This window comes from Ostrinia nubilalis, chromosome 14 (assembly GCF_963855985.1).
Source record: "Ostrinia nubilalis chromosome 14, ilOstNubi1.1, whole genome shotgun sequence".
Taxonomy (NCBI): Eukaryota; Metazoa; Arthropoda; class Insecta; order Lepidoptera; family Crambidae; genus Ostrinia; species Ostrinia nubilalis.
In genome coordinates, this window is record NC_087101.1 from 122,241 (window position 1) to 142,311 (window position 20,071).

Here is a 20,071-nt window from a genome sequence, read left to right on the forward strand (position 1 = left end):
CCACTATGACCAGGGGCCCAGCACTCCCGATTAAAAAATGAAAAATAAAAAACATATGTTAAAGATGATGTATCAGAAAAGGTCAATTTTCAAGAAGTTTTAAACGATTTTGTATCTAAAAAAATTAGAAGTATACCTTTGCAATGTTATGACTAAAGTCTGTTGTTGATAATGATGGTACCTTCATTCAATTTCGTAATGTAGACAGTAAAAATTTCCAAATTGCGTTGTTGTGGTATGAAAAAGGGGGGCCCGAAACGAGTTGTGCCTAGGGGCCCCAAAATGGTTAAAATCCGGCCCTGGTCAAGAGGGCGGCGCAAGTGGGGCGCGCGGGCCGGGCGCAGGCGCGTGCTCCGCGCACGCGCGCCCGCCGCGTCGATGGCTGACATCACGCGGGGCTCTGCGCGATGAGCCCGTCACCATCAGGTACGTTCCGAGCTGAACCGCCGCCTCGGGCTCGCGGGGTGGCCCTAACCTCTCGTGCTGACGAACCCTTTTGGGAATATTTTTGTGAGTGAATTTCGAAAGGCTGGCGGCCGCGGATCGCCCGTGAGGCGGTCCAATGTGATCGGTCGTGATCGGTGCTCCCGTCAATTCCTTTTTTTTATTATATCTTTAACATGGTGATACAGGATTAAGTGACAGAGAATTCGCCAAATCTTCATGCATAAACTTGCTCGGACAAATTGTTGGTGCCATGAGAATATCAATGACATATCGCGGGAGTGTAGTGCGGGATTATCTAAATGACGTGCTGTCGAGTTGTAACGCCCGTAGCGATACGGTAGTCGCGTGACTTACAAACGGGCCCCTTAGGTTATAAATACAGTATGTGGTATGGCTATTACTATAGTGTCGATTACACAATGTGTCCAATTGTATTGTCGTGTCTTTGATATCAATGTGTTAATTGTTCCGTTCAATTAATTTAATTTTAACAAATTAATGCAAGTCGGTACCTACATTCTCGTAACGTAAGAGTTATAAATAAATGTCTCGATAATGATATTAACGACACTAAAACTCATTAAACTTACATAAAATTTTGTGGAACCTTAAAAAATTTCAAAAATGTTTGTATGGATAAATTCTCAATACAAAACAGCAACTTAGATCAACAAGACCTAAGCAAATTAACTTGCATGAGATTCATCTTCAATTTAACAATTTTATGACGGACAGTATTCAAAGAGTGGAATAAATAGATTGCCCCCTTGAACAAGTGGCACTTTTTGATCGCTGCGAAAACCGAATCCGCTGACGGAGCGAAGTAGTTCCTAACAAAAAACGCGAAGTCCCTTCGAAAATACTACTGTCACGTTTTGCCACTTGCCTAGGGGGGCTGGTCTTTTAACATTGCATGATTAATTTATGATTATGAACTCTATCGCACGGGACGAACTGAATTTGTAATGAACACTATGCAAGAACTCGTGTGTCCTAAACAGCCCGTACCAAGTTTATTAAATAGCATAATATTTCTAAACCGTCATGAACAAAAATCGAGAACTAGCAAGCTCTCAAAATACCAAAGACTTGGAAGTTGGAACCCTGTTATTTATGTGTTGAATGATTGACGGCATGAGTTGAGCATAATTTTAGGCTCCATTCTTACAAAGCGTGCCACCAATACCTACCAATACATGGCAGCCCGCTAGCTTCACATGGAGTATTTATACATAAGGCGTTACTCGAAAATCTATCATTTTGTTTGCCTTTGATGCTCGTATAAGGGTATACGAGATGCCCAAGTCTATGTGAGGTTAGTGGCTGTTATTATTTTATATATTTATTAGGTACACCAACAGAGTCACATACATGTTTGTTTTGAGCGTTATCAAAATCTTACGTCAACGCGTAGTATGTAACTGACATATTCGTAGACTACGATACTCGTAGCACGGTAATACTAGTGCTCGTAGCTATACTTACTACGAGTCGTAGCAAGTAGTTATTTTTTTATGTAGTTGCATCAACTTTTTTTCTTTCTTTCTTATTAAGGAAAAACCATTTTCGATATCTCAGTGTAACCTCTGTACACTCACTATTTTTAAAAACATACCAACTGAAGCATCGGTATCGTCCATCCATACTTGGTGGGCATCAGTATTATAGTTTCGTCACATGTCTTAATTATTTTTACTGTCTTTACGAGCACAGATCATGTCTTTACGACCACGAATATATGGGGCAAACTCACCAACCACTCATGGCCTACGTCGAATGGCGAGCGAGGTGCGCGTTGCCTTGGCAGGTTGCACTCCACCGAGCTACAAATATGTTGACTCACTACAAATTCTTAATCTCTACGTTCCTCACTGTCTTGGCATCTTTTGGTTCGTGCATTTCATATGATGATGATGATGATCAGTCATTAAATAGTAGATGCTATGGTTTCCTCAGAGGGCGGGCTCATAGTGGCGCGGAGCGGCGCGATGCGGCAGCACTAGCGGCGCATGGCGGCAAGCGGCGCGCCCTCGCGCCCGCCGCGCCGCGGGCCCGCGCCCATCGCCTCCTTCGACCACGACGTCTCCGACGAGGTGAGGCCTCCAGTATGTATCTCTCGCTGTCTCCTTCGCACTTCTCTCTACTCTTTGTCAAGCCGCCCGCTGCCCGTTTCCTCGAGAAACGGCCGGCGGGCGGTCGATTTTCCACGCGTTGACCGGGCAACGATTGAAGAGCAATTTTTTAAATTCTCCACAAATTATTTCGCTGAACACGCGGCGGGGCGTGATCGCGTTGACGGTTGCCCGGTGAACGCACGTTTCGACCTCGCACCCGAGTCTCAAAACGTTCTCATCGCCGCGTTCACAGTCGAGCCCCGAGACGAAGCAATCTTTCCGCCTGCCGGAGATCGTCGAGGACGCCAGCTCGACCGGCGGCGGGGACGCGCTAGCGCCGCCCGCGCAGCGCGCGCGCTCGCAGTCCACGCCGGCGGCGGCGGCGGCGAGTGTGGGTGCTGCGGGTACTGTGGGAGCGGGTGCTGCAGGCGCTCTAGCCGCGCCGGCCGCGCCGCGCATCGACATCTCGCGCGCCTCCAGCTCCAGCCACCACGACTCGCGCGACAGCTCGCCCGAGCTGGCGCTGTTCGCGGGCGCCGCGCCGTCGGCCGCCGAGGGGCTCGGCTTCCGCGAGGACGGCGCGCTGGACCTGCGCTCCTCCACCGAGGAGCTCGCCTTCCTGGAGCCCGCGCCGGCGCCGCCGCCCGCCGCGCCCGCGCGCCGCCACTCGCGCAAGGACTCGCAGGGCTCCGAGGCGGCGCTGCTGGCGGTGTCGGGCCGCACCAGCCGCCTGTCCAGCGTCGGCTCGCAGTGCTCGGCGCACTCGGCGCTGTCCGGGCTCAGCCGCGCCGGCCGCCTGTCCGTCGCGTCCGCCGCCTCGCGCTCGCCCTCGCCGCACAGGATGCTGCTCGAGACCTCCTTCTGCGGGCCCAAGCCCATCGAGACCGACCCCGAGCTGTGCGCCGCCGCCGTCGAGGAGCGCCTGCTCGAGATGGCCGAGCTGAGCGCCGCCACGTCGCCCGCGCCCGCGCCGCCGGTGGACGCGCGCGACCGCCGCGAGGTGCGCACCGAGGCGACCGTCGAGCGGCCCGCGCCGCGCCCCGCCCCCGCGCGCCCCGCACCCGTGCCTTCCGCCCCCGCCCCCGCCGCTAAGCCCGCGCCGGTGCCCGCCCCGCCGGCGTCCGATCCCCCGGCGCCCGCCGCCGACGACGAAAAGCGACAAAAAGAAACCAGAAATCGAGTCCGAGCCGAGGAGAGAAGAGCGAGATCGCGGGAGCGCCGCGAGGACCCGGGCGAGAGTCGGACCGAGAGTCGATCGAAAGACATCATTCGGATAAGGCTGAAACCGAGCGAGGAGTACGAGGACGACGACGACGACGACGCGACCGAGTGCGCGGCTCGCGGGCCGGCGCCGGGGCCGGGCCCGGGCCCGCGGGCGGCGCGCCCCACCGAGCTGGCGGCCGAGCCCGCGCCCGCGCCGCGCCGGCCCGCGCGCGACTCGCGCACGCCCTCGCCCGCCGGCGTCGTGGTGTCGCGGAAGTCCTCCTTCTGCTCGCTGTTCAAGTCCCGCGAGACGATCGCGTCGCCGGAGTCGCCGTCGGACGCGCTCCGTCGCAAGAAGAGTCTCAACGAGGGCCGGTCGCGGAGCCGAAGCCGCGACCGCTCCGCGACGCCGACGTCTGCGACCAAAATCAAGGGTTCCGTGCTGTCGCTCTTCAAGACTCCGCGGAAGAGCGCCACCTCCCCGTCTCCGAGCTCGCGCGAGGGCTCGCCGGTGGTGCAGGCGCCGCGGCCGGCGGTCCCGCAGCCGCCCCGCCCCACGCGCGGCGAGAAGCTCAAGTACTACGAGGACGCGAAGGATGGAATCATCCACATCCCGCTTCGCACGCCGCCCGACGAGGCCGGCGCTCCCTCGGGAGATCACGACGTGCGACCCGCCTCCGCCCCGCAGCAACGCGGGCCTCCCTCTTCCGTCGTGACGTCTGCTGCGGTTCCGTCATCGTCGGCCGGCAGCAGCGTCGCCGCGGGCCCGGCGTCGACCTCGGTTCACGCCGCGCGATCTCCCTCGAAACCTATCCAGCGCACCGTGCTCCCCGACGGGAGCATCATAATCCCGCTTCGCTCACCGACGGAGAAGAACGCCGAGGACGACCTTCTGGCCACCTTTCCGGTCAAATCCAAGACTCCAGAGGAGCCTCGACCGGCCGAGAAAACCTCCCGGTCCTCGTCGACGGTGGAAGTCGTTTCCGCCGTGATCAGTCCCGGACCGGTGTCGACGAGTTCCGGTCCGGCGTCCGCGAGCCCCGGGGACGCGGCGACGGGGCCGAGCGCGCCCGACGTCACGCCCTCGCCCGACCCGCCGCCGCCGGTGGCGCCGACCGAGCGGGCGCGGTCGCGGCGCGAGCGCCTCATCTTCACGACCCACGTCGGCAGCGCCGAGCAGGTTTTCTGCACCCAATTCAGTATAACGAAAACGCCGAGCGTCACCAGCGAGATCTCCGGATCCTTTCCGAGCTTCCCCGACGTCGAGGAGGCCGTCGCGGCGGCGTCGACGTCTCAAGTGACTTCGGCGTCGACGTCGACGGTGGCCCTCGAGCTCCACACGCCCGCCGCCGAGTCGCACACGCCGGCCGTCAGTCCGGGGGCGGAGACGCCGCGCGGGGGCCCGGCGCCCAGCCCGGGCGGCGCGAGCCCGCAGGACGCCGGGCGCGACTCGTCCGAGTCGGAGGCGAGCTCGGAGGCGGCGCCCGCGCGCGCCGGCAACGACGTGGAGCGACGCGGGCTGGTCGTGCAGGAGTCGTTCGAGGACGAGCTGCCGTACGTGCCGACGACGCTGCCGCAGGAGCGCTCGCTGGCGCTGCCGATGGTGCCGGTGCGCGAGCGCGGCGGCGTGCGCGTGGCGGCGCTGCAGCGGCCCCGGGCCAGCCCCGCGCCGCGCGTGCCGCCGGTGCCGCCGCCCAGCACGCCGGCGCCGCGCGCGCCCGCCGCCGAGGACAAGATCCGCATCAAGCTGCCGCGGCGGCCGCGCACCGCGTCGGCCAGCGCGGCGCCCCCGCGACCCGAGCGCGCCCGATCTCGCAGCGGGAGCGAAGGTAGGTAGCTATTTTCAGTCTTGTCTCGACGCTGAACCTGAGCCCTCTCTTCGTCCGAAGCATTGTTATTGATGTAAAATGTACCTACTACATTCTTCATTTATTCTATATGCAAATTGTAAACAACTGTTGGGTTTCCAAATAAATAAATTCTGTCTGATCGACACGCATTCCCCCAGGAATGGAAACTCGATCGAAGGCGGAGTGGATCGACTTCGAAGAAGTACCTGAAAAACGAAAGCAACCGAAGCGCATCCAGACGCTGCCGAGCGCGGCGGTGGGCGCGGGGGTTGCGGCGGGCGCGGGGGCGGCGCGCGACGTGGTGTTCAGCTACGTGGCGCCCGACGAGTGCCGCTGCGAGTGCCACGCGCGCGCCGACGACGAGACGCCGCTGCTGCTCGACGACGCGCAGCCCCGGCTTGGGTAACTATTTATTACTTAACGAAAACGCAAAACCATTTCACGTTAACGCTAAAGGGTCGATAGCTGCTGCCTGCTGACCTAAGATTCAGTTGTGAAGAAACATTTTCAATTAACTTCTGAGGATTAAATACGGAAAATCTCTTGCGTGTGTGCTTTCTTTCATTTCACATCTTTTTGTGCGGTAGTCGGTACAGATGAGGTGACATGATGCCCTCTCTGTTACGAAATTCCCGCATAAGAGGGTACTTAAAATTCCGCCAAACTTAGCGGGCGATTGTCCTGTTGCAGCATGTCGCCCGAGGAGGCGGAGGCGGGCGCGGGGCTGGCGCGGCCCTTCACCGCGGACCTGCAGCTGCGGCACGAGCCCGCCACGCCGCAAGTGAGCCCGACGTTCCGTTCGTTCGTCTCAGCCAAATGACGTCCACTGCTGGACAAAGGCCTCCTCCAAGGCTTTCCACAATGAACGGTCCTGCTCTTCAAGCTACAGGCTCTTCCCGCGACCTTTATCAGATCGTCGGTCCACCTAGTAGGAGGCCCGCCCATGCTACGTCTTCCAGCCCGTGGTCGCCACTCGAGAACTTTCCTGCCCCAACGGTCATCGTATCTAAGAGCTATGTGCCCCGCCCACTGCCACTTGATTTTAGCAATTCTGCGAGCTATGTCGGTTACTTTGGTTCTCCTGCGGATCTCCTCGTTTCTGATTCGATCACGCAGGGAAACTCCGAGCATAGCCCGCTCCATCGCCCTTTGGGTGACCTTGAGCCTTCTTATGAGCCGTCGTCCCGTATCGTCAATGAATAGCAAAGCAAACAGCAGGCAAATAATACAGAAATGTCCCAATGTTATAACAGTGTCCCGCGTTGCAGGAGCCGGCGGGCGCGCGGCCCTGACCCGGCCCAAAGCTCGCCGACAGCATGCTCGACGCCGCACAACAGACGTCCCTCTTCGACCTTTTATAAATTATATTCTCTACTATTAACTCGTAAAGAGATGTTATCATTTTGAGATGTAAATTTACCCGGTTCATTAGGTGTATGATATTTATAGCGTCGTTTATATCTCTCCTATTAGCCACCGTTGACCTTTGCATTTTTTGATGTTTATTGAATTGTTCGAGGTGTGTATATTTGAGGTTTTTATGCGACCGTGTGTGATAGAGATGTATGGTATATTCGCGAGCGCACGCATAGCCTGCCTCAGGCGGCTCGCGGCTGCGACCGGGCGCTCTGCAACCGGCTGACCAGCCGGGGCCTGCAAATGTGACTGGACTGGAAATTATCACCCGAATCACGTGTATCCCGGCAACCGGAAGCCAGAATTCCATTAAACTTGTTGTTATAAGATTTAAATACGTTTTCTTGCAAGAAGATCGATTCACTCATTAACCGGCAGCCGCCCAGTCGCATGCAATGGGAGAACCGAATTGACATAACTTCCGAGTAGTGACGAGGAGCCGCCCGGCCGCGGCCCGGCAGCCGGCACAGCCCGAGTGCTGCACCAGTTGGCATCCCGTTTATACATTCCTGTCTGTGTACTCGTAGCAACCACTGTCTTCTGTTTGTGTCTAAAGATAAGTGTAAATGGCAATGCAATAACTTAGTTACATACATTGATGATTTGTGATATACTTACTAGGTGAAGCGATGCATGTTTTAAGTGTTATTGTTATTTGCGCACGAGCCTTCGAGGCGGCGGGCCGTGTAGGCCGTGCGGCAGTGTTCAGGCCCGCCACGGACGCACCGCGCCGATAGAATGGATACAAGATTTCCTCTGCATGATCAAATTCGGTCCTCATGAGTAATGCCTCTGTTCAAAAGATGCTCTTCCTCAGTGCGTTTCAGTGTCTTTTAGGCATAAGTATTGTAAAAAGAGTAACAATCGACCCTTTAGACATCCAGTTGGTATAAATTATAAAAATGATTTCTTCTTTTATTTACGAATTAAGTATGTAAGTAGTCGTGTACCATGCATCTTGAACGAATAACAAACAGTGACTGCAATAGTAGGCTACATACACTGCATCGTAGGATGAAGAACGCTCAAACAAACACATAGTGTGCAGTCGCTGTATGTTGGAAACCAACTCGTTCGACATTAATTTGCCGTGACTATGTTCCGTGAATATGAGCGCGTGGGTGCGTCCGAGTGCGAGTGCAGCGCGCCCGTACTGCAGCGCCACAAAGATGCATTTACTGTTTTACGTCTATTGTATATCGAATACATGTTTTCTCCACTACCTTCATTCGCCACACAACAAGCCCGACGTTGAGCAGTCGTCATTTTTGCAATTATTTTGACAAATACTAGCTTAGAAATAAGCAATAGGTTACAGATTATGGAAGCTGGTAACATAGAATTTTTGAATTTTGTAACTTCTCGTTTCCACCCTGTATAATCCGGCTGTATCTCCAGGTCACCTAGATACATTCCATAGCAGCTGTAATAGACATTTAGGTACATACATTTACCCATTTTGGTGATAAATAGGCATTTTGAATTAGTTTTTGTATAACGCCTGAACAAAAACAAAGGGTAATATCTAGGTGTTATACATAGATTTCGAATATAAAAATATATCATTTAACTAAATAAGACATGACAAAAAAACTGAGGTATGTCTCGTTTCTGTCGGGTCTGGGTTTTTTTTGTATGGGGCGTGACCGTTCTTCTTTATCGATATGAATGACATGAACGACGACGGTTCGCGGGCGGCTGTGAGGCGAGCGAGGTGTTGGATCGCTTCTCTTACTGTGTACCTGTCGTTTCGCTACGGACTTTTTTTTGGCGACTCGCGATTAGTTTGTTTCATTGACGCAATAATAAATAAAATGTATGTACTAATGTTAAAGGAAATAATTCTATCAGTTTAGAAAAAGTCTGAAATATGAAGAAAAAATATAAATTTTTGCTTTCCAACATGTGATTTTATTTTCCATTGATCGTCACACACAATACAACCCGGTCAAGTTAACTGCGCATCTCGCTGGAATGCGTCTCTCCCTTGCACGCACTCGTGTTCGCCCCGTCCGTACCACCGTCGATGTGACGTCACGGCTTTCAGGTGCGCAGTATCTCGACGGGTTGTAAGTCATGTAGTTCAAAAGGAATATTAATAAGCACTTACAGGGCAGATATGTACCATCCTAGACTGAATCCCACTTAACATCAGGTGCTATTGTGGTCAAATACCATGCATAAAAAAAAATAATCTATTTATCGACGTGTTAACTGGAGATGAATATTTGAGTTAATGCCTCATAAGTAATCATGAGTAATCGCTTTAATCGCATGAGTGATGATAAGGACGCATCTCAAGCATCGGCTCTTCGCCGTCGTAACGAGTTTCGGATAAAACTAAAACGAGCATAATATAAATAAAAACAATTTTATTTTTAAATACAAGCTGGCTTCGTAGAAATGAGATATTATCGATCACGGTTGGACCTGGACGTGGGTGTCGAAATAAATGCAACGTATTTTACACATAAATAAGACACTGGTCGTTCGGGGCTCGCGGCGGCTCACTTGAAGATCTTGCCCTGGTTGAACTTGCGGCCCTGCTTGTCGGCGCCGCTCCACGAGAAGTAGTCCTGCACCAGCCGCTTGGTCTCCGGGCTGGCCGGGTCCAGCTTCTTCCACTCGTACGACTCGTAGTCGATCTGCGGACAACACGCACTTATACACCAAGTGATCTTTGTGGGATATGTCACTGACTGATGCTACTGTCTACTACGAAATATTCATTTAGTTGTCTGATGAAATGTAAAGCCTAGGCGCAGACCACCGATTTTCAGTTGGCCGATAGTTGGGTCGGGCTATTGATCAGTATCAATAGCACATTACACCGATTTGGTATCGGCCGATTCTTCATAAAAATTATAATCGGGCCCAACTATTGGCCAACTAAGTCGGTGGTCTGCGCTTAGGCCAAATGTGAATGAGACCTCTTCAACGCATTAAATGAGCTCATGATCATCATGCTGAACCAAAAATTAAAATTAAGAACTGATGAATACATAGAAATTGGGTAGTTGCCGCGATTGAACAACTTTTCGGAGAAACACTGTCGGCCCTTTCGATTGAATACTGTTAAATTTCGATTTATAATTAATAAAATTACTCAATCGATTAGGCAAAAGTAACGTCGGAACGTCGTCAATCGATTGGTGGCGTCAACTACTCAATTGAGTTGAATGATAATAAAATAAAATAAAAAAAACAAAAAGGAAAAAACATATCTGAATGATGTTTGATGATGACACAAGCAAGCAGCGAAGCAGAAGCAATAAGCATTTTTGAGTCAGTCTCCGGCTCTTCACACATCTTCAAACGCGGAATAAGTCATGATAAAAAGAGACCGTCTACTGGGCGCATTTTAAGTTTTAAAAACATTAACAAGAATGGCAATATACGAGTAAATACGTATGTTAAAATGTTTTTTTAGGAAATGCAGTCAATAAGTTTTAAATAAGAAAAACTATATCATAAACTAACGCAACGAAAAAGCGTCGTAACGCAACGAAAATACGACGTATTATAATTAATAAAACAAGGGTTGGACAAAAAACAAAAGAAACATGGAACAAGTTCAACAAATCAATAAAGCATCATGCGTATGAACATAGCTGGGGTTAATATAAAAGTAGGTTTCAAATTAAAAATTAACAGACTCGGATAAAATTCTGGGAAGTTAACGAGTCCGGAAACATTTTTTAAATTCAATTCATCAGTCGAAACGTAAAGGTGAGCACAGACGTGCATTCGTAAGTGACGTAACGTTCCTACGAACGGTACAATACAGGTGAAACGTACGTTAGGTTCGCGAAAGGCTGAAAGTGTTGACACATCGGAACACTTCACAGAGCGACCCGTCACAAGCTAACGCGCCGGTCCACAGCTCACGCTCACCTCAATTTCCTAATTTAACGATCAAAAGAGGGCTTAGTGTGAGTTTGCATCAAATGACGTCACTAGCGAGCGCGTTAAAAAAATGAAAATTTTAGTTCTCGAAAGTTTCCGCTAGAGGCGCTGTACAATCCGTCGTACATTTGATGTCACTTTTTTAGTCACTAGCGAGCGCGTTAAAAAAAATAAGATTTTAGTTCTCGAAAGTTTCCGCTAGGGGCGCTGTACAATCCGTCGTACATTTAATGTCACTTTTTACGCAGTCGACATCGAATTCGATTGACGTAAACTCACACTAGGCCCCTAGATAAATGCGTCAACTCGAGCCATGCGAGCGAAGAGAGAGATAGCACGCACCTGCCAGTCGGGCGAGAGCGGGAAGGCGAGATCGTGTCCGCGCCACACCCACACTCCCGAAATGCTGGAGTTGTTGTCGTCGCCGAACAGGCACACCGACGCGAACGCCTGCTTGCGCATCTTGTCCAGCCGCTGGAACATGCCTGGAACAGAAAGTATACATATTACAATAGGCTAGTTTCCTAAAAACATTTTTTTAATATCAAAAAATATTGGACACATATTTTTATTTGTCAATCTAACAAATAATTACATAGTTATGGTGCGTTGAAGTTCCGCACGACGTCACAACGTGCGGCACTTTTATGCAAGCATTGACGTCACGGGCCTCTTCTTATGAACTTTGGCGCGCTTTATCATTTTCATTAGTTTGAAAAAGTGAAAATACGTGTAGAGTATTTTTTCATAAGTTAACTGACGGACTAATTAAAACTCTTGCTTTTTGACCCAGGAAACATCCCTATTTACTATCCCGACGGTCCCGGCCATAGAGATACAGAGAGATGCCAACTAATGCGCTGAGTTCGAAACTCAGTGTTGCATTAGAAACTCACACACGCAAAGTAATCAAAATATGTGCTCTTTATACACTGCGGTATCAGTACTCAACGTTCTACGCAAGCAATGTATAGTTCCAAAATACTGAACTGTCCTATCCATGACATTGACAGTGGGGCGCCACCGTCAATACCGGATCGCTGGTTCCGATTTTTGCCATGTTGGAAACCATATAGTTGAACGATGGTAGCGCCCCCCTGTCATTGAGTTTGGTGGGACAGTTCAGCGTGGGTCATCTATAAACTGTTTACATTTTGACGTCGCTGCTGTCATCATTGCTGTCACGAGCAATGTGTTCTGTTGCTGTTGGGCATATTGCTGCGACACCGGCCCCGCTCCCTTGTCACATCTCCCTTTAGTTTCTGTGATCCATGGTCCCGGCAAAATGTGTGACGATATTGAGTTTTTGCCGGGACTGGTGGCGGACGTGATGTGCGAAAAAGCCACAAAATAAATAATTTGAAAGGATATTTCCATACTGAGTGATACAATTTAGATTAGAATTCAATTTTGCACGCGTAACATAGGTACGGTGTTACCCGGTGGTGAAAAAACAAGATCACCGCCATTAACGAAGTGTTCAAAGTTTCTTTATTTGTTTAGACTAATAAATAGTTCTTACAAATCGTCATTTTGCTCTTAAGGAGCCTCTACATGTCTCATAATCTTTTTACCCTACCAGCGCTTCGAGACCAACATTTGGCAAGTGCTGAGAAGAAGCGCCGTTCAATACGCGATGTCTTATTGATACGTAGCGCGAAAGAGCGGCGACTCACCTGTGATGAGGTTGCAGCTCATGAAGACCTTGGCGAGCTCCTCGGGGTACTTGTACTCGGCGTACCAGATGGAGTAGTTCTCGGGGTCGAACTTCTCCCAGAAGTATGGGATCGACTTAGCCTCGTCCTCGTTGGAGTAGCAGCGTTTGAAGTCGTCCATGTTGAATGTTCTGGAATCATGTTCCAAATTAAATTTTGCGATTTTGTATAACGTCGTAGGTAATATGGGTAAATCGACATTTGAATCACAACAAGCAAAGATTAACTAAATTAAGTATCTAAATGAAAACTGACCAGACGGTATGTCAGAAAGTGTGCGAAAAGCGATTGGAAAATATTAGTAAACGGTGTCAAATGTCTAATGACAGGTACTTGGGTAGTTAACAAAGCCTTGGTACTGACCCCTTGGGCATGGAGTCGAAGGGGTCCTTGGACTCCTTGGGCTTCTCGTCGAGCTCGAGGTCGTCGGCGGGCGGCGCCTCCGCCTTCTTCTTGGGCTCCTGTGGTTTCTGTTCTTTCTTCTCAGCCTTTTTGTCTTTTTTGCCTCCATCCTGGAAAATCACTAATAACATTAATATTAAGTTGGTCACTATAATAAACTGGTATGCATGGCTGGATCTTTGGATGGATCTTTCAGCTAAATTTCGTAGGGAATGAATTACGAAATGAAGGATTTATGTTTATGGCATACATATATAGCGGGGGGGTGTCACGGCCCTCCCAGGATGGTCTGGTGGCCCCCCAGGATGTCGGGCTACTGATTTGAAAATAATAATTGATAGTACTAACTCATGAGCTACGACACTAATCGCAATAACCGTGTAATAGTAAAGCCTGGTCCGTGAGCACGTAGAATTTTGTCCAATGACCCCAAGCTACCCATCCTTATCGCTCGCGCGTAATTGTGTTGCTTTCGCGCTCGCACACTCACTGCGGGCGCCCGTCGCACAGTCGCGACAGCAATATAATTACGCGCGAGCGACAAGGATGGGCAGCTTGGGGTCATTGGACAAAATTCTACGTGCTCACGGACCAGGCTTTAGGCTAAGCATATCTAGGAAGGTGCTGGATGCAGGCTGCTTCCAACCAGTCATTATGGAAATCATTGGAGTTCCTGTGTTCAGGCCTGTGTTCAGCAGTGCACGTCCTACAGCTGAAATGATGACGATCACAACTTACCTTCTTGGAGATCTCTGCGTATTTCTTGGGGTCGTATACGGGCGGCGCGGCGCACAGCGGCGCGGGCGGCAGCACGCGCGTCACGGCCGGCTGGTGCGCCAGCGTCGAGAACCAGCGCGACACGTTGCCTAGCGACGCGCGCCCGCAGTGAGTGTGCGAGCGCGACAGCAACATAATTGCTAGCTTAGGGTCATTGGACGAAATTCTACGTGCTCGCAGACCAGACTATAGCTGAAATGATGACGATCACAACTGACCTTCTTGGAGATCTCTGCGTATTTCTTGGGGTCGTAGACGGGCGGCGCAGCGCACAGCGGTGCTGGCGGGAGCACGCGAGTCACGGCCGGCTGGTGCGCCAGCGTCGAGAACCAGCGCGACACGTTGCCTAGCGACGCGCGCCCGCAGTGAGTGTGCGAGCGCGACAGCAACATAATTGCTAGCTTGGGGTCATTGGACGAAATTCTACGTGCTCGCAGACCAGACTACAGCTGAAATGATGACGAGCACAACTGACCTTCTTGGAGATCTCTGCGTATTTCTTGGGGTCGTAGACGGGCGGCGCGGCGCACAGCGGCGCTGGCGGGAGCACGCGAGTCACGGCCGGCTGGTGCGCCAGCGTCGAGAACCAGCGCGACACGTTGCCTAGCGACGCGCGCCCGCAGTGAGTGTGCGAGCGCGACAGCAACATAATTGCTAGCTTGGGGTCATTGGACGAAATTCTACGTGCTCGCAGACCAGACTATAGCTGAAACGATGACGATCACAACCGACCTTCTTGGAGATCTCTGCGTACTTCTTGGGGTCGTAGACGGGCGGCGCGGCGCACAGCGGTGCTGGCGGCAGCACGCGCGTCACGGCCGGCTGGTGCGCCAGCGTCGAGAACCAGCGCGACACGTTGCCTAGTGACGCGCGCACGCTCGGCTCGAGCACGTGCTGCGAAGACACAACCGGTTACCACCTGCTCCACGACCGAATACTTCTTTTATGTTGGAGAGTGGCATGAAATAAGACTCCATAATGTCTCCATGTGTACATCATTAAAGCGTTTGTTAGTCATATACCTCGAAATCAAACAATCCTTGTAGCTTTAGATTTAGATTGATATCAAAATTTCTGAATAGATTTTTATTCTTGTAGTATAATTTTTGATCGCTAATTAAAATTGTCTAAAAAATTCATAGTAGATTTACTTTCCTGACTGTCTTCACTGTAAATAGGCTAATAGATAATACATGCTACATCAAATTTTGCTACTGTTGTAAAAATCTGTTAAAAATATAATGCTAGTAACAAAATATACTACCGATATTACAACTACAACAAAAAACGCTATCACGGTGAAATGCGAATAGGTGAAAAGCTACAAGGATTTTTTTAATTCGAGGTATACGACTAACAAACGCATTAAAGTCTTGGATAGACCAGAGTTTAGTCTTCTAATGCGTTATTAGAATGAAGCATAGAGTGGAAGGACCTGTCTTCCCGATGATTACTATTATTATGTAAAAGGAGAGCATCCTAATAAAATCAGTCAGCCGCAGCGCCGCCAGCAGCGCGCTCTCCTTCGTCGTCGCAGTCAGCTAAAGCCTAGTCCGTGAGCACGTAGAATTATCCAATGTCCCTTGGGGTCCCATCCTTATCGCTCGCGCGTAATTATTTTGCCGTCGCGACTGTGCGACGGGCGCCCGCAGTGAGTGTGCGAGCGCAACAGCAACATAATTACGCGCGAGCGATAAGGATGGGTAGCTTGGGGTCATTGGACAAAATTCTACGTGCTTCCGGACCATGCTTTAGTCACCTGGAAGGCGTGCAGCAGCGTGGCGAACACGACGACGTCGGCCAGCGACACGCGCTCGCCCACCAGGAACGTGCGCGTCAGCAGGTGCCCGTCCAGTTGCTGCAGCGCCGCTAGCAGGTCATTCTTCGCGCGCTCAACGTTCTGCGGAACGAGAATACACAGTCAAAACAACGCTAAAAAGAAAGATCAGTGGGAATGAGATATTACAGAGCGTCTCACTTCTAGAAAAGTTGCATAAAATCCTAACACAAATTAAGACAATAGTTCCACAATCAGACTAAAATTAAAATAAGCACACAGAATAGAAGTCATTGGACAAGAAGTTAAGAGAAAAACTTGGATGCCATCGACTGTAAGTCTGGCCGCACGCAGACCACCGACTTTTAGTCGGCCGACAGTTGGGTCAGGCTGATAAATCAGTATGGACAATGGACATGTATGAAAGTTTGCACATTACCCAGATTTGGCATCGGATGATTCTTCTTCATCATCATCATCATCATTTCAGCCACAGTATGTCCACTGCTGAACATAGGCCTCCCCCAATGACTTCCACATCGCATGGTGGGTAGCGGCCTGCATCCAGCGGTCCTGTCGGTCCACCTTGTGGGTAGACGTTCCACGCTGCGTTTTCCGGTACGTTTCTTCATACAAATTAAAATTGAGCCCACTAAAATTCGGTTGTCTACATTTAGGATGATAGTCGAATCCACTCAATGGACCCACCTGCTTGTTGAAGGGCATGATGCCGAGGTAAGGGAACACCCAGGCGCAGGAGGCGGGCAGCAGCTCGCTGTCGGCCCACGACATCCACTGCAGCACGCGCGCCTGCGACGCCGCGTCCGCGCCGCGCAGCGCCGCTGACGACACTGCACCACAAAAATTATCATTGAACAAACAAAAAACTCAACTGCGTAAAAATTTACTAATAACTACAGTCTTTTTCAAAGTGAGCGATAACGCTCCCTTGTTGTGGGCGCTGCAGGCTTAAAGGGGGGCGGTAAGAGACCCAGAAAAAAAATCGGGACGTTGTGTAGAGGCTTGGGAGGCGTCATCTACTAGGAGGACTCTTAGACATCGACTGAGCTCGACTCTTGACTACAAAAATGGGGGGCGCTAAAAAAGAATTTATTCTCAAAGTGGGCAGTAGACTAAATAAGTTTGGGAACCACTGAACTACTCAATAGGTTCTGAGAAAAAAAAATATTTTTTAAGACATTAAGGCGCCTAAAATCCGCCTTTTTGTTTTTTTTTCAATTTTAATATAGCCAGTGTCACTCTCACGATTAAAACGAATCTAACGACACCTCTCACGCTAAAATCGGTCAAGCCATTTAGGGTGTAGGCCGTGCCAAAGAAATACACATACATTCGAAAAACATAACCCTCCTTCTGGCGCAGTCGGGTAAAAAGTCTAAATGGTAAGCTACGTGGACAATGTGACAGCTTTGTCAATTTATTATTGTGGACACAAAGCGGTTGAGGACTTAGTAAATGGGACTTACTATATTTTCGGATCACTGTAAGGGGAAACTTTGGCTCTAATCATAAAAGGATCTGATATCTCACCTTTTCATAATGATGTTGATAAAGTTAGTACACAATTTGGCAGGGTACTGTTAGATAGCGTTACCGACACCTATTTATTTTTAGTTTACCAAGATAGTTTACTCTATTTCAATAAGTTTTGTTGAGCCAAGTTGCCCTCTTGAGTTATCTACAGTATTTATAAAATGGCTAACCATGAAAATATGTTACTTAACTTTATTGTAATTAGTTCAATTATTTGAGCAGTTGTGCTGCAGTGGAGTACATTAGTGTATTATCTAGTTTATTTTTGCTGTAAACAATTTTAAAAAAGTCCTTTACCTACTAAACCAATCGATAAATGTAATCTGTCTGGATTATTATTACAATCCTTATTTAGTTATGCATAAAAAGACATTATTTTAAAAAGTTCCACATAATGCACTAAATTTTGTTGCAAAATAGCAGCTATTACAGCGACATAGATGCCACAGTATTTAGCTTGATATGCTATGTACTTAATGGTTGGTCAGCTGTTACGATTCAGTAGGAAATGGGAGTATTTTATTTCATAATAAACTTACTCTAATAAAGTATTAAATAAGTATTCAAGAAAGTGTCATTTGAAAGCCACTTCATTATTCAAGAATACTTAGTTCACTGATAGATAAAAGAAAACTTATCTATTAAAAAAATACTTTTTTTATCTTTTATCATTTCAAGAATGATTAGTACATTAATAATTTCATTATTTTTCAGACGATCAAAATACATTATTTTGATAACAATCGCTATGAACAGTTTAGACCAGAGGTTAGGTTGGTTACCGATAATAAATGATGATGAAAATCTTACCGTAGTAAGCGATGGCATTGCTTTCAGTCAGGAGGACCTTTCCATCGGCACTTTCATATGCAGGCACCTAAAATTATCGCAAATATTACACGTCACAGCCACAAACATATGATTACTACCGGTTCACCATATTTCACATTCTTATAACTTTATCACATCCATTGAACTCACTTTTCCAGCGGGGAACTTCTTCAGAAAAGCTTCTGATTTGTTAGTTTCGCCAAAAACAAAGTTAGGAGCTACTTTTAGATCTACTCCGGAATACTGTGCGGCGATCAACGCCTTGTAAGCGCGGAAATTTTCCGGATAAGTGTAGAGTACCTAGAAAATAAAGATACACAGTAAAGAGGATCCTTTCGAAATTATTAGTTTTTCATTTACCACAAATCAAATAACTCGATTATTGAGATATTTCAAGGTAAATTTTGACCTACCCCGGCCGCCATGGTTATTTTTTCGGAAAGAGAGAAGGGGGAGGGGGGGTGACGACAGGACTACTGTCATTTTGATTTTGACGTTTATTTTTTTTAACGAAAATGGTAGCAAGAAGAAATTCAATATTATTCGGCATGTGACGATGCACAGCATCTGGTGAGAGATGCGTCTACTTCCGGTGTAGCTTTTTACCATTTTATACCTTAAATGACGTCATTTCCGCAATTATTTAATAGGAATTGATTTGACTTACTTCCGTTTGCCGCCATTTTAGTCACCTGGGGGCGAGCTTGCTCGGAGTTCTTCATATAGCGTCTTTAACTTCCAAACTAGCAACATCGTAAGCAGAAACTCTGCTCAGATTTTTACTGAAATAATTTATTTCTCAACGTTCTTATACTAAGTTTAAAATTAAAAAGTGCAATTGACCGCGCGTGTGTGACCGCGAACGACATGTACGTGATGGTGGTTGGCGCCAAAGGGGACGAGTGTCTTCCGGACGACGAGCAGGTGGACCCAGAGCGTCGGATACCGGAGAAACTCGGACCCCGGCGAGATTCAAAACGGATGAAACGAGGTACGTGGGATTCTGATAGTTTTAACACTCTTTTCGATCAAATGAGCATTCTCGCGAATCTCTATATTGTATAAATAGATTGAATAACGTACCCACAACCATCTTATACAATTCTAACGGCGGCCCCGTCAGCCCCAATCGCAAACATTACCAATCAAAATACGTTGTTAGCATCACCACAATCGAACGATAACTCTTTCTGGTACGAGTTTCTTAATAAATACCCCTTTAAAAAGGCTCATTGTGCTCATAAAATAAAGCACCTACAAATGCTTTACCACATCAACAAAGCACTTTAAACTACAACTATTAGTAGACTGGGCGGCCACCCCCAACACTGAGCCAGCTTACAGCTTGAATTATTAAATTCTAATGTTTTTTTGCAAATCAAGAAGCTTAATAAGTATGACAAAATGTGCTAAGTGCATCGAACATGTATACTTCTATTTTGCAACAACATATAAATTGTAATGTGACATGCAATAAACGTTTTTGAATTTGAATTTGAACATGTCACGAGCGTATCCTGGGTAAAATGCCTAATAAGCATTGTGCGAGGAGCACCCTCCCAGTGCTGGATTTTTGTTCGGCAAAATCACCCTGTGCTCGTACTGGTGATATCTAAAAAATAATCCGACCTTGGTTCTCTAGCCGGTCATTTCAAGCAAAATCAAAACATAATAATAATTATCTTTATTTGCTTAGACTGATTAAATTAGTTCTTACAAATCGTCAAATACTAATAAGTAACCTTTACCTACACATCTTATTATCTTTAAAGCAAATACATAAGCCTCAAAATAACTCCCTTCGATTTAGAACAAAAAGCCAAGGATTCCAAATCAGTCCATTCACCTCCAAGCCGGTGCTTGCCCCTGCACCTGCAACGCCGTGCTTTATTCAGCGTCTTAACACTCTTGACTGTCTAGCGCTGACCAAATAAGAATAGCAAAGTCAAGTGACTTTCCACTCAGCAAATTCTACGGAGGCTGCCTTTGAGCGTATCTTAGGCAGTGGTAGGCGTCATCAGACTGCGGAGATCAACCTGTTACCTGACAATGGTTCCAGGGATGCGTCTGCCATTCACC

The 20,071-nt window shown here is 48.7% G+C and overlaps 3 protein-coding genes across 3 annotated transcripts in view; 1 reads left to right on the forward strand and 2 right to left on the reverse strand.

Moving 5' to 3' along the window:
• LOC135077953 (uncharacterized) overlaps positions 1 to 20,071 on the reverse strand; it is a 243,035-nt gene that overhangs the window by 25,495 nt on the left and 197,469 nt on the right. The gene's annotated exons all lie outside the window — the stretch shown is intronic.
• On the forward strand, positions 2,457 to 6,906 carry LOC135078280 (nascent polypeptide-associated complex subunit alpha, muscle-specific form-like). The gene is made up of 5 exons (XM_063972877.1): positions 2,457 to 2,540; positions 2,815 to 5,593; positions 5,773 to 6,016; positions 6,305 to 6,395; positions 6,883 to 6,906. Exons 1-5 carry the CDS (start codon positions 2,457 to 2,459, stop codon positions 6,904 to 6,906), a joined length of 3,222 nt encoding a protein of 1,073 aa, XP_063828947.1.
• Positions 9,386 to 18,475, reverse strand: LOC135077952 (elongation factor 1-gamma). The gene is made up of 10 exons (XM_063972491.1): positions 18,406 to 18,475; positions 18,143 to 18,292; positions 17,972 to 18,038; positions 16,316 to 16,458; positions 15,590 to 15,730; positions 14,563 to 14,724; positions 13,015 to 13,163; positions 12,613 to 12,782; positions 11,279 to 11,421; positions 9,386 to 9,675 (listed from the first exon to the last, which is right to left on the reverse strand). Exons 1-10 carry the CDS (start codon positions 18,415 to 18,417, stop codon positions 9,538 to 9,540), a joined length of 1,275 nt encoding a protein of 424 aa, XP_063828561.1. The 5' UTR covers positions 18,418 to 18,475; the 3' UTR covers positions 9,386 to 9,537.

Coding starts and splice junctions, on each gene's coding strand:
- LOC135078280 (XM_063972877.1), top strand. CDS start 2,457: ATGGCGGCAAGCGGCGCGCCCTCGCGCCCGCCGCGCCGCGGGCCCGCG. Junction 2,541..2,814: donor ACCACGACGTCTCCGACGAG/GTGAGGCCTCCA, acceptor CCGCGTTCACAG/TCGAGCCCCGAGACGAAGCA. Junction 6,396..6,882: donor ACGAGCCCGCCACGCCGCAA/GTGAGCCCGACG, acceptor CCCGCGTTGCAG/GAGCCGGCGGGCGCGCGGCC.
- LOC135077952 (XM_063972491.1), bottom strand. Junction 16,459..17,971: donor CAATGCCATCGCTTACTACG/GTAAGATTTTCA, acceptor TTTGTGGTGCAG/TGTCGTCAGCGGCGCTGCGC. Junction 11,422..12,612: donor GAGCTGCAACCTCATCACAG/GTGAGTCGCCGC, acceptor TTTCTGTTCCAG/GCATGTTCCAGCGGCTGGAC.